At 43.5% G+C, this 16,145-nt stretch overlaps 2 protein-coding genes across 6 annotated transcripts in view; one reads left to right on the top strand and one right to left on the bottom strand.

Moving 5' to 3' along the window:
- ak5 (adenylate kinase 5) overlaps positions 1-1,791 on the top strand; it is a 113,560-nt gene extending 111,769 nt beyond the window's left edge. The window contains exons 13-14 of the mRNA XM_070885985.1: positions 196-384; positions 1,396-1,791. Of these exons, the coding sequence (XP_070742086.1) occupies positions 196-384; positions 1,396-1,515 (309 nt within the window). The 3' untranslated portion in view covers positions 1,516-1,791. The remainder of the gene's footprint in view (positions 1-195; positions 385-1,395) is intronic.
- A 4,502-nt stretch (positions 1,792-6,293) lies between these two features.
- The window catches only part of zzz3 (zinc finger, ZZ-type containing 3), a 144,687-nt gene continuing 134,835 nt past the window's right edge, over positions 6,294-16,145 (bottom strand). For all 5 annotated transcript variants that reach the window (XM_070886540.1, XM_070886542.1, XM_070886544.1 and 2 more), the window contains 2 exons: positions 14,867-14,967; positions 6,294-7,868 (listed from right to left, as the gene is read on the bottom strand). In XM_070886540.1, the coding sequence (XP_070742641.1) occupies positions 7,724-7,868; positions 14,867-14,967 (246 nt within the window). In that variant the 3' untranslated portion in view covers positions 6,294-7,723. The remainder of the gene's footprint in view (positions 7,869-14,866; positions 14,968-16,145) is intronic.

Here is a 16,145-nt window from a genome sequence, read left to right as displayed (position 1 = left end):
ATTTTTATACGGAAAAAATATTTGTGTTAACAGGGGGTCCATGAATTTTTTTATAACATGGGAGGAGGGCCTCAGAAGCAAAAAGTTTGAGAACGCCTGTTCTACACTTGATCGGCTATAAAGCACTTTTGGTCGTCCTGAGGTCGTGGAAGGCATCTTCTTGAATTAAATTTTCTGTTATTTTTTCTCCCTCAGATAGCTCGGCCCAGCCTCGTGCTTTTCATGAACTGTTCCACAGACACAATGGAACAACGGCTTCTCAAACCAACTCAAAGTGACTGCGTCGATGACCACAGCGAGCGAGACACCAAACGGATTGAGGTCTACCACAAGGCGGCTCAGCCAGTTATTGAAAAGTACCGAAGGGAAAAACTTGTACATACGGTATGCAAGTACGGTATACAGAAAGACTTGCATTTTTTTTGTTGCATGACGCCTTACACAATCCCAGGACATCACATAAAGTACTTCATTGGCTTTGGGAAGTGTAGGCACGGTTGTAATGTTGGAAACACGGCAGCCAATTTGTGCACAGCAAGCTCCCAGAAACAGCAATGTGATAATGACCAGATAGTCTGCTTTAATGGTGCTGGTTGAGGGATAAATATTGGCCAGGACACCGGGGATAACTCCCCTGCTCCTCTTCGAAATAGTGCCGTGGGACCTTTTATATCCCCGAGAGGGCAGACTGGCCTCGGTTTAACGTCTTATCCCAAAGACGGCCTCTCCGACAGTGCAGCCCTCAAGGGAGATTATAGTTTAAAAGAAACGTATAAAAATAGATTGTACATCACCAGTCGCAGAATCGTCATAGTGGTAGAACAGGACATACCAATTGATGCTTTTAGAAATGTAGGGGAAAAATAACCTAAAGTAAGCTGTTAAAGTAGCAAATTCAGGGCCTACTCAACAGCAATATCTTTAAAGATTAACACTGCTATGCTGTTGCCCAGGTTAACAGCCTCTTTGACAGAGCAGCACTCCCTCAGTACTGCACTGGAGTGTCAGCCTGGATTTTTATGCTCAAGTCTCAGGCGTGGGACTTGAACCCACAACCTTCTGACTCAGAGGTGAGTGTGTTACCCACTGAGGCCCAAATCCTGTTTAGAGACTGTGGGGGCCGGGGGGGGGGGGCGGCGTTATTTTAAATAAGGGAGATGTTATAATTTGGGAAATATCGAATTAGCCACCCATTATACACCATGTCTGACTTTCTTTTCCACTGAAGTCGGTAGAAGAGAAAATCAAGCATGGCAGCCAGTTCGACGCCGCCCATTTAACACTATCTCCCGAAAGTACAGGTACCCGCCCACTCCCTTCCCCACCCCCCTTGCACTCTTAGTTACTGCAGGTGTCTTTGAATTATGCAAACTGTAACTCCTTCTGTTTTAACAGATAAATGCAGAAGAAACACCTGACAAAGTCTTTCATCAGATCTGTGAAGCCATCAACTCTATTCAAGAGAGCAGCAAAATCGACGTGACTTTGGATGGATTCCTGTGTAGAAGAAAATAAGAGTTTCCTGGTCATCTCTGGGTATCAAGAATCACAGAATGTTACAGCACAGTAAGAGGCCATTCAGCCCATTGGGCCTGTGCCAGCTTTCTGAAAAAGGCCATTTACTTACAAAATAACATCTTGCAATTACATAGCATCTTTAATGGAGAAAAATGTCAAAAGGCACGTCACAGAGATGTAGTCAGACAAAAGTGGACGGTGAGACAATATTAGGAAGGGTGACCCCAAACCATGATCACAGAATACTACATCGCTGCACTAAATTAAAAAGAAAACTGGCAAAAAAACATTTGTGGCTCTCTGAATTTATTAAATGCTATTTTTTTAAATCTGTTTTTCTGTTTCAGTCCATAATGATGATCATTATAAGGCACAGTTGTTATACATAGCCCCCCTTTTATTCGACTCTATCCGATTCCATCTTTTACACTTCTGCTTAAAGTCCTCACCTACAGTGATAATTTAAATAAAACCAGAAAACATACATCTCAGTGCCCCACGAGCACAGCTCAGTTTTACGAACATTGGCCGACAGGAAAAGACACTTTGGTCCATCCAGCCTGTCTCATTTCTCACAATATATAAACTCCAGCCCCACCCAAAACACGTGATCACCTGGGAGATGCGAAGAAACATTAAAAAATCCAGGCCAATTAGAAGATCAAAACTTGTCCAGGAGACCACTTGAGGCTCCGAACTCTTCAGGCGACCTGAATGTAGTGGGACTCTGCAATACTTTCTTCTTCACAAGTAAAAAGACTTGCATTTATATAGCCTCTTTCACAACTTCAGGATGTTCCAAAGTGCTTTACAGCCAATGAATTATTTTTAAAGTGTAGTGACTGTTGTAATGTAGGAAAAGTTGCAGACAATTTGCACACAGCAAGCTCCCACAATCAGCAATGTGATAAAGACCAGATAATCTGTTATAATGATTGGTTGGCCTTTATTGCAAGGGGGCTAAGAGTATAAAAGCAGAGAAGTCTTGCGACAACTGTACAGGGTATTGGTGAGGCCACACCTGGAGTACTGCGTACTTTTGGTCCCCGTATTTAAGGAAGGATATACTTGCATTGGAGGCTGTTCAGAGAAGGTTCACTAGGTTGATTCCGGAGATGAGGGAGTTGATTTATGAAGATAGGTTGAGTAGGTTGTGTCTACATTGGAGTTCAGAAGAACGAGAGGTAATCTTATCGAAACATATAAGATAATGAGGGGGCTCGACGAGATGGATGGAGAGAGGATATTTCCACTCGTAGGGGAAACTAAAACTAGGGGACATAATGGGCCCAAGTTTCGACAGGAGTTGCTCCTATTTTTTTGGAGCAACTAGTTTTTTTTGGAGTATCTTAAAAATCGCAATTCTCCACATTTAATTTGCTCCAGTTTGTGAGTTAGTTCAGTTTCTTTTTAGTTCAGTTTTTTTTTTCAAAAAGGGGCGTTACCAGCCACTTACGACTGTTTTGGCCATTTAAGCAAGTTTAGACAGCTAAAAGTTACTCCAAACTAACTTAGGTCAGCGTATGTGTCCACTTTTGTACGCTCAGATAAACCTTGTGTAGACTTAAGAAACGAGTGCAAGTAGCCGGAGATTGGGGGGGGGGGGGGGGGTGGAGGGAAGTTAGAGGGTTTTCCAAAGCATTAAACACTTCACATTTAACAATAAAGAACCATCATCAATAATAAATGATAAATAAATAAAAAATTAAACGTTCTTACCTACTGCAGCATGCAGCGCCTATCCGTTCGGCCAGGGGCGAGGGGCGGGAGTCGAGCACTGGGAGCCAGCAGCACACGTAATAGCAGCGTCGTTCCGGGCCGTTCGGCCAGGGGCTAGGGGCCACCTTTAAAGATGGCCGATTGACAATGTTTGTGAACCATTGCCGAAGTGCTCCAACGCGCATGCGCAATGCTGCCAGCACTCAGATACGCTGGGCCCTAGCCCCGCCCCCCTACTGGCTGGCTGTGTTGACACAGCATGTCCATAGCTCCTGTCCCCGCGCTGCACTGCGCTGAATCCGATGGAGGCTTGATGAACGTCGAGAATACCGCGGTAAGGATTTGCCGCGCTTTTTATTCCAGAAACTCAACTCACCTCTCGGAGGTGCGCTGTTCTAAGGATCGGTTGAAACTTGGGCCCATAGTCTTAGGAGAAGGGGTCGCCCATCTAAAACTGAGACGAGAAATTTCTTCTCTCTGAGGGATGTGAATCTATGGAATTCTCTGCCCGAGAGAGCTGTGGAGGCTGGGTCATTGAATATACTTAAGGCAGAGATAAGCAGATTTTTGAGCGATAAGTGAGTAAAGGGTTATGGGGTGCGGGCAGGGAAGTGGAGCTGAGTCCATGATCAGATCAGCCATGATCTTATTAAATGGCGGAGCAGGCTCGAGGGGCCAAATGGCCTACTCCTGTTCCTATTTCTTGTGTAATGATGCTGGTTGAGGGATAACATTTTGGTCAGACATCGGGAAGAACTCCCTTGCTCTTGAAAATAGTGCTTTTACTTGAGAGGGCAGACTTTCAACAGTCTATCGTCACATCCGAAAGACAGCACCTCCGACGAAGAGTCAGCCTATATTTTGTGCTTAAGTCACCGGCGTGGGACTTGAACTGACGACCTTCTCAAGAGTGCTACCCCTGAGTCACAGCTGACCCTGTGGTGTAAGACCATGGAAAATCAAAACAAACCTTAGAGCTCAGTTTAGGACAAAAATAACACGAGACCAAACCAGTGCAAGTCCCACTCCGAGAAAAGATTTGGGGCATAGTTTTTTCTGTCACTAGATCCTAAAAAAATGTGCTTTATATATTTAAAAAAAGGTACACTGCAGACTTTTTAAAAAGAGCAAGACACACATCTAGTGGAAGTAAAGAAAAACATTATTGAATCCGAACAGGAGTCTTAATGGCAGCTGGAATTAAGTTCTCTATTTAAGAAACTGTCTATTTCTGTCTTAAACTTATTCAATGTCCCAGCTTCCACAGCTCTGAGGCAGTAAATTCCACAGATTTACAATCCTTAGAGAAGAAATTCCTCCTCATCTGTTTTAAATGAGCGGTCTCTTATTCTAAGATCATGCCCTCTAATTCTAGTCTCCCCCATCAGTGGAAACATCCTCTCTGCATCCACCTCGTCAAGCCCCCTCATAATCGCAATACATTTCAATTAAGATCACCGCTCATTCTTCTGAATTCCAATGAGTAGAGGCCCAACCTACTCAACCTTTCCTCATAAGTCAACCCCCTCATCCCCGGAATCAACCTGGTGAACCTTCTCTGAGCTGCCTCCAAAGCAAGTATATCCTTTCGTAAATATGGAAAACAAAACTGCACGCAGTATTCCAGGTGTGGCCTCACCAATATCTTGTATAGCTGTAGCAAGACTTCCCTGCTTTTATACTCCATCCCCTTTGCAATAAAGGCCGAGTTTTCATTGGCCTTCCAGATCACTTGCTGTACCTGCATACTATCCTTTTGTGTTTCATGCACAAGTACCCCCAGGTCCCGCTGTACTGCAGCACTTTGCAATCTTTCTCCATTTAAATAATAACTTGCTCTTTGATTTTTTTCTGACGAAGTGCATGACCTCACACTTTCCAACATTATACGCCATCTGCCAAATTTTTGCCCACTCACTTAGCCTGTCTATATCCTTTTGCAGATTTTTTGTGTCCTCACACATTGCTTTTCCTTTTCACATTGCTTTGTATCATCAGCAAACTTGGCTACGTTACACTCAGTCCCTTCTTCCAAGTCGTTAATATAGATTGTAAATAGTGCTAATATTTCACAACACACACAATTTATTTAAAAAGGGAAAGACTTGCATTTATATTATGCCGATCATGACCTCAGAACGTGCCAAAGCGCTTTACATCCAATGAAGTATTTTTGAAGTGTAGTCACTCTTGTAATGTAGGTAAACACAGCAGCCAATTTTCGCACAGCAAGATCCCACAAACAGCAATAAGATAAATGACCAGATAATGTTTTAATTGTTGGTTGAAAGAAAGATGGACTTGCATTTATGTAGTGCCTTTCACAACATCAGAACAACCCAAAGTGCTTTACAGCCAATGAAGTACTTTTGAAATATAGTCACTGTTTATAGAAACATATAAAATAGGTGCAGGAGTAGGCCCATTTGGCCCTTGAGCCTGCACCACCTTGTTGTAATGTAGGGAAACATGGAAACCAATTTCCCCACAAACAGCAATAACATCATGACCAGATAATCTGCTTTTAGTGATATTGGTTGAAGGATAAGCATTGGCCAGGACACCGGGGCGAACTCCCTTGCTTTTCTATGCTATAGTTCCTTGGGATCTTTTATGTACACCCGAGAGAGCAGACAGAACCTTGGTTTAATATCTTATGCAAAAGACGGCACCCTCCAGCAGTGCAGCACTCCTTCAGTACTACCCTGGAGTATCAGCCTAGATTACGTGCTCAGGTCTCTGGAGCGGCTTGAATCCTCAACCTTCTAACCCAGGCGAGAGTTTTACCCACTGAACTAAGGCTAACAATTGTGGAACATTGTTGGCACAAAATGAGTGCCATATTTGCTTTCAGAATAACAGTCAAAGTAGTTCATGGTATGAGAGATGTGATAGGCCACTTATATGAATGTGTTTCCTCCCATCGGTCAAAGCAAATAGAAGATAAATTTCCATTCAGTTCAGTGTAGAAAAACGACAATCTACTGGTGGACAATAGGTCAACTGACTGGGTGTTAAGCCTGTGAACTGGAGACAGGGACTATAACACAAGGAGACTAGTTCCACATGGTTTTTATTTCTCACAGCTCTCCTGACAATTGTACAGATCTGTATAAGAACATATTGCATACACACAGATATGAGGCCAGAAACTGAAACCGTACAAAAATGTTCTAATCAATGCACGACTACTAGTATAAAAGTTCGCAGCTGAACCCCGTGCTCACTGCTGACTAGTTTCGATCAATCATTTAAATACATAGTAAAAATACAATCTTTCAGCAAACGGAGCTTTTGTGCAGACTACAAAAAGGGAATTTATTATAATACTTGATTATCTTTTATAGGCAGTTTTGTTAATGAGTTGTGGGGACAACTCTCTTTTTTAAGGGGTAGAGAGGTGGAGGGCTCTATTTGATTCTGAAGTGGGTGGAGGTGTATAAAGTGATGTACACTGTTGCTACCACTGTACTTTTTTCACCATATTTTTGTACACATTACATAGTCGTTTTATATCACATTACATCTAAAAACACTTTCACTGACGACTGACTTGTATTCAAACTTCATCCGTGCAGCTTTGTTTGTGGTGGGGGGGGGGGGGGGGGGGTGGGAGCGGGAGGGAGGAGGCGGGTGGGTGAAGAAAGACACAGCCACGTTTTTTCCTTGTTGCCCCCGACATTCTTAGCCTCACGTAGTGCTTCGCTGTTGTTCAGTGGAGGGGCTGAGAGAGACAGGTGGTGAGGGGCCTACTCGGGAGTAAGCATCTGATTGTGTTAGGCAGGCCCAACGCACAGGATCATAGCCAGGTCCAGCGTCTCTACCGCCGACCTTACTAGTTTATTAAATTCGGTACGCTTTCTTTCTGTCGTGTAAAACCTAGAACTTCATTTCCAACAACAAAAGGCAGCCCCCCTCTCGTGCTGATAGGACTATACACTACACGACATACTAGCAAATTTAATGTATCTTGTGGTTCCATAAATACGCGCCTACACAGACATTTATCTACATCATATTATGGTTAAGAGAACAGTCTTTGTCACAGAAACCGATCTCGCCTTTGGAATTAAATAACCGGGCCTGCACAGTTTGCACCCGTCTCGCCTTCCCTTCCTCCTCCGTGTCCATCGACAAATGGGAATTCAACTTTCTGAGCGAGAGAGAGCGCGAGAGAGACAGAGAGAGACAGTGAGAGAGTGTGCATGGAAAGGCATCTCGAGGAAACCCGCTGTACGTTAGGAATGTTCACCTGCCGTTGAATGACTTATAAAGGACCGCGGGGAGTGTAGGGCCGCAGTCGCATGAGGGCGCCCAGTGAAGCCATCGCCTGCGGACACTTATTTTTTTGGAACAGCAGCAGGATGCTTCCGATCTGTGCATGGAATCAACAAATGGAGCCTGTTTTTTGTAATGCACGGAACAGCATAAAGTCAACCCCCACTGGGAGCTCGTTTTTTTTTCCTCCCCAACAATGCCCTCTTTGTCATCTGTTTGCTGGGAAGTAGTTCGGGTCAAGGTAGTTGTAACTGGTGTCCTGAGACATGCAGTAATCTCTGTCCAGAAATGTCTCAACTCTGTAGATAGGGTCCAGCTGGTGGTCACCCTTGTGAGTCTCCGTTTCATACAGGCTGCAGAAATAGGAGAACAAATAAAATAGAGGAAATAAAAAACGCTAAATTGCTCAGATTTGAAATTGCAATCTGTCAACTCCAATTACTTGCAACATACATACATACATACATACAAAAACTGCCATGGTAAGGTTTGAACTCAAGCTCCAAGACCAATATAGCCTTCCTGGGTGTGGTGCCCAGAACTGAACGCAGTACTCCAGGTGCGATCTAACCACAGCTCTATACAACTGAAGCACAACTCCCAGCCCTTTCTATTCCAGTCCCCTCGAGGTAAAGGCCAACATTCCATTGGCCTTTTTAATTAATTTTTGTACCTATCCACTAGATTTTGATTTCTATACATGGCCCTCTAAATCTCCCTGCTCCTGCATAGTTCCTAGCTTCATGTCCCTTGATACCGAACAAAAATCTATCTATCCCAATGAAAAAAATTCCAATTGACCCCCAGCATTCACAGCCTTTTTTTGGAGAGGGGGGGTGGGGTGGTGTGGTGGGGGTGGGTGGGGAAGGAAGAGAATTCCATATTTCTACTAGCCGTCATGTGGAAAAAGTGCTTCCTGATTTCCCTTCTAAATGGCCTGGCTCTAATTTTAAGATTATCTCCCCCCGTTCTTGATTCCACCATCAGAGGAAATAGTTTCTCTGCATCTACCCTATCGAATCCTTTCAACATTTTAATCACCTCTCATATTTGGGGCACAGATTCCTTGTCAAAACTTCTTACAAAAGGTAACCAATCCAAGCATTAAACTTCTCTTTAAGGCCACAGGTTTTCATGGAAAAGGTGGAAGGAATCACAGAAAGTGATAAGAACATAAGAAACTTGACCAGGAGTAGGCCATTTGGCCCCTCGAACTTGCTCCACCATTTAATAAGATCATGGCTAATCTGATCATGTGCTCAGCTCCACTTCCCACAACCCTTTATTCCCCTTATCGCTCAAAAATCTGTCTATCTCCGCCTTAAATATATTCAATGACCCAGCCTCCACAGCTCACTGGGGCAGAGAATTCCACAGATTTACAACCCTCAAAGAAATTCCTCCTCATCTCAGTTTTAAATGGGCGACCCCTTATTCTGAAACTAGTTCTAGGGGTTAAACTAATATGGCAGGGGGATGGGAATCTATGCAGGGAGACAGAGGGAAATAAAATGAGGGCAGAAGCAAAATATAGAAAGGAGAATAGTAAAAGTGGAGGGCAGAGAAACCCACGGCAAAAATCAAAAAGGGCCACATTACAGCAAAATTCTAAAGGGACAAAGTGTGTTAAAAAGACAGGCCTGAAGGCTCAGTGCCTCAATGCGAGGAGCATTCGTGATAAGGTGGATGAATTAACTGCGCAAGCAGCTATTAATGATTATGATATAATTGGGATTACGGAGACATGGCTCCAGGGTGACCAAGGCTGGGAACTCAACATCCAGGGGTATTCAACATTTAGGAAGGATAGACAGAAAGGAAAAGGAGGTGGGGTAGCGTTGCTGGTTAAAGAGGAAATTAACGCAATAGTAAGAAAGGACATTAGCTTGGATGATGTGGAATCTGTATGGGTAGAGCTGCGGAATACCAAAGGACAGAAAACGCTAGTGGGAGTTGTGTACAGACCACCAAACAATAGTAGTGAGGTTGGGGATGGTATCAAACAAGAAATTAGGGATGCGTGCAATAAAGGTACAGCAGTTATCATGGGCGACTTTAATCTACATATAGGTTGGGTTAACCAAGCTGGTAGCAATGCGGTGGAGGAGGATTTCCTGGAGTGTATTAGGGATGGCTTTCTAGACCACTATGTCGAGGAACCAACTAGAGAGCTGGCCATCCTAGACTGGGTGTTGTGTAATGAGAGAGGACTAATTAGCAATCTTGTTATGCAAGGCCCCCTGGGGAAGGGTAACCATAATATGGTACAATTCTTTATTAAGATGGAGAGTGACAGTGTTAATTCAGAGACTAGGGTCCTGAACTTAAGGAAAGGTAACTTCGACGGTATGAGACGTGAATTGGCTAGGATAGACTGGCAAATGATACTTAAAAGGGTTGACAGTGGATAGGCAATGGCAGACATTTATAGATTACATGGATGAACTTCAACAATTGTACATCCCTGTCTGGAGTAAAAATAAAACGGGGAAGGTAGCGCAACCGTGGCTAACAAGGGAAATTAGGGATAGTGTTAAATACAATGAAGAGGCATATAAATTGGCCAGAAAAAGCAGCAAACCTGAGGACTGGGAGGAATTTAGAATTCAGCAGAGGAGGACAAAGGGTTTAATTAGGAGGGGGAAAATAGAGTATGAGAGGAAGCTTGCAGAGAACATAAAAACTGACTGCAAAAGCTTCTATAGATATGTGAAGAGAAAAAGATGTGTGAAGAGAAAAAGATGAGTGAAGACAAACGTAGGTCCTTTGCAGTCAGAATCAGGTGAATTTATAATGGGGAACAAAGAAATGGCAGAACAATTGAACAAATACTTTGGATCTGTCTTCACTAAGGAAGACACAAATAACTTTCCGGAAATACTAGGGGTTCGAGGGTCTAGCGAAAAGGAGGAACTGAAGGAAATCCTTATTAGTCAGGAAATTGTGTTAGGGAAATTGATGGGATTGAAGGCTGATAAATCCCTAGGGCCTGATAGGCTGCATCCCAGAGTACTTAAGGAAGTGGCCCTAGAAATAGTGGATGTATTGGTGATCATTTTCCAACATTCTATTGACTCTGGATCAGTTCCTATGGACTGGAGGGTAGCTAATGTAACACCACTTTTTAAAAAAGGAGGGAGAGAGAAAACAGGGAATTATAGACCGGTCAGCCTGACATCGGTGGTGGGGAAAATGTTGGAATCAATTATTAAAGATGAAATAGCAGCGCATTTGGAAGGTAGTGACATGATCGGTCCAAGGCAGCATGGATTTATGAAGGGGAAATCATGCTTGACAAATCTTCTGGAATATTTTGACGATACAACTAGTAGAGTGGACAAGGGAGAACCAGTGGATGTGATGTATTTAGACTTTCAAAAGGCTTTTGACAAGGTCCCACACAAAAGAGATTGGTGTGCAAATTTAAAGCACATGGTATTGGGGGTAATATATTGACGTGGATAGAGAACTGGTTGGCAGACAGGAAGCAGAGAGTCGGAATAAACTGGTCCTTTTCAGAATGGCAGGCAGTGACCAGTGGGGTGCCGCAGGGTTCAGTGCTGGGACCGCAGCTATTTACAATATACATCAATGATTTAGATGAATGAATTGAATGTAATATCTCTAAGTTTGCAGATGACACTAAGCTGGGTGGCGGTGTGAGCTGTGAGGAGGATGCTAAGAGGCTGCAGGGTGACTTGGACAGGTTAGGTGAGTGGGAAAATGCAGTATAATGTGGATAAATGTGAGGTTATCCATTTTGATGGCAAAAACAGGAAGACAGAATATCTGAATGGTGACAGATTAGGAAAAGGGGAGGTGTAACGGGACCTGGGTGACATGGTACATCAGTCACTGAAGTTTGTCATGCAGGTACAGCAGGCGGTGAAGGCAGCAAATGGCATGTTGGCCTTCATAGCTAGAGGATTGGAGTATAGGAGCAGAGAGATCTTACTGCAGTTGTACAGAGCCTTGCTGAGGCCACACCTGGAATATTGTGTTCAGTTTTGGTCTCCTAATCTGGGGAAGGACATTCTTGCTATTGAGGGAGTACAGCGAAGGTTCACCAGATTGATTCCCGGGATGGCAGGACTGACATATGAGGAGAGACTGGATCAACTGGGCTTGTATCCACTGGAGTTTAGAAGAATGAGGGGAATCTCATAGAAACATATAAAATTCTGACGGGATTGGACAGGTTAGTGGCCGGAAGAATGTTCCCGTTGCTGGGGAGTTCCAGAACCAGGGGTCACAGTCTAAAAATAAGGGGTAAGCCATTTAGGACCGAGATGAGGAGAAACTTCTTCACTCAGAGAATGGTTAACCTTGGAATTCTCTACCGCAGAATGTTGTTGAGGCCAGTTCGTTGGATATATTCAAAAGGGAGTTAGATATGGCCCTTATCGCCAAAGGGATCAAGGGGCATGGAGAGAAAACAGGAAAGGGGTCGAATGATCAGCCATGATCTTATTGAATGGCGGTGCAGGCTCGAGGGGCCGAATGGCCTGCTCCTGCACCTTGTTGCGATGTTTCTAGATTCCCCCATCAGTGGAAACATCCTCTCTGCATCTACCTTGTCACGCCCCCTCATTATGTTATATGTTTCAATAAGATCACCTTTCATTCTTCTGAACTCCAATGAGTACAGACCCAACCTTTCTTCATAGTCACCCCCCTTCATCTCCGGAATAAACCTAGTGAACCTTCTCTGAATTGCCTCCAATGCAAGTATATCCCTCCTTAAATAAGGAGACCAAAACTGTACACAGTACTTCAGGTGTGGCCTCATCAATACCCTGTACAGTTGTAGCAGGACTTCTCTGCTATTATATCTATCCCCCTTGCAATAAAGGCCAACATTCCATTTGCGATCCTGATTACTTGCTGTACCTGCATACTAACTTTTTGTGTTTCATGCTCAAGGACCCCCAGGTCCCTCTGTACTGCAGCATTTTGCAATTTTTCTCCATTTAAATAATAATTTGCTCTTTTATTTTTTCTGCCAAAGTGGATAACCTCAAACTTTCCCACATAATACTCCATCTGCCAAATATTTGCCCACTCACTTAGCCTGTCTATATCCCGTTGCAGATTTTTTGTGTCCTCCTCACAACTTGCTTTCCCACCCATCTTTGTATCAGCAGCAAATTTGGCTACATTACACTCGATCCCTTCATCCAAATCATTAATATAGATTGTAAATAGTTGAGGCCCCAGCACTGATCCCTGTAGCACCCCACTAGTTACCGAAAAATGACCCATTTATCCCGAGTCTCTTTTCTGTTAGTTAGCCAATCCTCTATCCATACTGATATATTACCCCCAACCCCATGAAATTTTATCTTGTGCAGTAACCTTTTAATGGCACCTTATCGAATGCCTTCTGGAAATTCAAATACACCACAGCCACTGGTTCCCCCTTATCCACCCTGCTCGTTACATCCTCAAAGAACTCCAGCAAATTTGGCAAACATGATTTCCCTTTCATAAAACCATGCTGACTCTGCCAGACTGAATTATGCTTTTCCAAATGTCCCGCTACTGCTTCCTTAATAATGGACTCCAGCATTTTCCCAATGACAGATGTTAGGCTAACTGGTGTATAGTTTCCCGCTTTCTGTCTGCCTCCTTTTTTTAAAAACAGTGGTTTTCCAATCTGTTGGGACCTCCCCAGAATCCAGGGAATTTTGGTAGATTACAACCAGTGCATCCACTATCTCTGCAGCCACTTCTTTTAAGACCCTAGGATGCAAGCCATCGGGTCCAGGGAAATTGTCCACCTTTAGTCTCATTATTTTACCGAGTACTACTTTTTTAGTGACCGTGATTGTTTTAAGTTCTTCCCTCCCTATAGCCCCTTGATTAGCCATTATTGGGATGTTTTTAGTGTCTTCTGCCATGAAGACTGACACAAAATATTTGCTCAAAGCCTCTCCCATTTCCATGTTCTGCATTATTAATTCCCCAGTTTGACCCTCTAAGCGACCAACATTTACTTTAGCCACACTCTTCCTTTTTAAATACCTGTAGAAACTCTTACTACCTGTTTTTATATTTCTTGCTAGTTTACTTTCATAATCTATCTTCCCTCTCTATTTTTTTTGTCGTTCTTTGCTGGTTTTTAAGTTTCCCAATCCTCTGGCCTTCCACTAATCTTGGCCACTTTGCATGCCATTGTTTTCAACTTGACACCGTCCCTCATTTCCTTAGTTAGGCATGGATGGTTCTCCCTTCTTTTAGTTTTTCCTTCTCATTGGGATATATTTTTGTTGAGAGATATGAAATATCTCCTTAAATGTCTGCCACTGTTCATCAATCGTCTTATACTTCAATCTATTTTCCCAGTCCACTTTAGCCAACTCTGCTTTCATACCTTCGTAGTCTCCTTTATTTAAGCTTAGGACACTTGTTTGAGATCTGACTTTCTCACCCTCTAATGAATTTGAAATTCAACCATGCTATGATCACTCTTTCCTAGAGGATCCTTTACTAGGAGATCATTTATTAATCTTGTCTCATTACACAGGACCAGATCTAAGATAGCCTGCTCCCTGGTTGGTTCCACAACGTACTGTTCAAGGAAACTATTCCGGATACACTATGAATTGATGCCCGAAACTCCAGTAAAAAAATCTCCACATAGCACTTAATAAAGAGGGAATTTATCTTATCCAAATCAGTGGCCTTCTCCACCTTCTCTTTTTCAGATCATGGACCTCCTGCGTATTTCTAGCACTTTGTCCCACGCACATTAAGAACATAAGAAATAGGAGCAGGAGTAGGCCATTTGGCCCCTCGAGCCAATAAGATTATGGCTGATCTGATCACGGACTCAGCTCCACTTCCCTCCCGCTTCCCATAACCCTTTACTCTCTTATAGCTCAAAAATCTGTCTATCTCCGCATTAAATATATTCAATGACCCATCCTCCACAGCTCTCGGGGGCAGAGAATTCCATAGAATTACAACCCTCAGAGAAGAAATTCCTCCGCATCTCAGTTTTAAATGGGCGTCCCCTTATTCTAAGACTATGTCCCCTAGTTTTAGTTTCCCCTATGAGTGGAAATATCCTCTCTGCATTCACCGTGTGTTTCAGTAAGATCATCTCTCATTCTTCTGAACTCCAATGTGTATAGGCCCAACCTACTCAACCTATCCTCATAAGTCAACACCCTCATTGCCACAATCAACCTAGTGAACCTTCTCTGAACAGCCTCCAAGGCAAGTATATCCTTCCTTAAATATGCAGACCAAAACTGCATGCATTGCAACATATAATTCCGTAACTAGGATTATGCAAACACCGACTGAACTGTTCAGTGATTTATGTCCTGCAATCGCAGTAACTTACCAGTCAGAACAACTGTCGCAGAAATCCACCGAACTGTCCTGGGGACAGTCTTGGCAATGCCACCGTAACCCGAGAATCGGCTCCGTGCCACAGTTGTCACACTGCCAATTAAAATCACAATTAAAAAGACATGAGTAGAGGTAATCAATTACTGCAGCACAATTGTTACGTATGGTAGCTGCAAGAACTGGATCAGCTTTAAAAAAAAACATCTTGCATGTAACAGAAAAACAAAATAGAAAGGGCTGGAATTTAGGCATTTCTGAAAGAGAAAATATGGGTTCACAATTCTTGCATGCCTCAGCTCTAACAAAGAGCCTCCAGCCAAAATGTAAAGCTATTGTTCTCTTTACAGATGCAGACTGTAAAAATAAGACGCATTCATATAGCATCTTTCACAACCACAGGACGTCCCAAAGTGCTTTACAGCCAATAAAGTGCTTTTTGAAGTGGTCACTGTTGTAATGTAGGAAACACGGCAGCCAATTTGTGCACAGCAAGGTCACGCAAACACCATCATCATAGGCAGTCCCTCGGAATCGAGGAAGACTTGCTTCCACTCTAAAAATGAGTCCTTAGGTGGCTGAACAGTACAACGAGAACCACAGTCCCCGTCACAGGTGGGACAGAAGTCGTTGAGGGAAAGGGAGGGTGGGTCGCACAAACAGCAGTGCGATAATAACCTGTGTTTTTAATGTCGGTCAGAACACCAGTTTCTGAACTCCGCTTTGAAATAGTGTAATGGGATTCTTTTATGTCCATCTGAGAGGGCAGACGGGGCCCTGGTTTAACGCCTCATTTGAAAGACGGCACCTCAGACAGATAGTGCGGCACTCCCTCAGGACTGCACTGGGAGTGTCAGCCTAAATTATGTGCTCAAGTCTCTAGACTGGGGAGGTTTGAACTCACCACCTTTTAACTCGGAGACGAGAGACGATTTGGTGAGAGAACACAGTACCATAGTAAAGTTTCAAACTGGGGGACTCGGACCCAAACCGGGGGGTGTCCCTGAACTCTTGAGGGTTGATGGGGAAATTCTGCCACCTTTCTATATTTGACATACTAACAGGTTGCTTCTGTTGCTGTCTGCTAATTAAAAAAAAGGAAGTTCTCTGCAATAATAGCACCGTCTTCCTTTGGGTGGTTAATGCTGTTTTTCCGAAGTTAGGATGCGGGTCCCTGGGAGCGTGTCAATATTTGAAGAGGACCGTTACACAGGTAAGTTTGAAGCCCTTTGTGCTCAGTGAAATTGAGCCGTGCTCAAACGTACAAATGATGG

The sequence above is a fragment of the Pristiophorus japonicus genome, chromosome 8, assembly GCF_044704955.1.
Source record: "Pristiophorus japonicus isolate sPriJap1 chromosome 8, sPriJap1.hap1, whole genome shotgun sequence".
Taxonomy (NCBI): Eukaryota; Metazoa; Chordata; class Chondrichthyes; family Pristiophoridae; genus Pristiophorus; species Pristiophorus japonicus.
The sequence above is the reverse complement of the archived record's forward strand: the minus strand, read 5'-3'. Positions and strand labels throughout refer to the sequence as shown.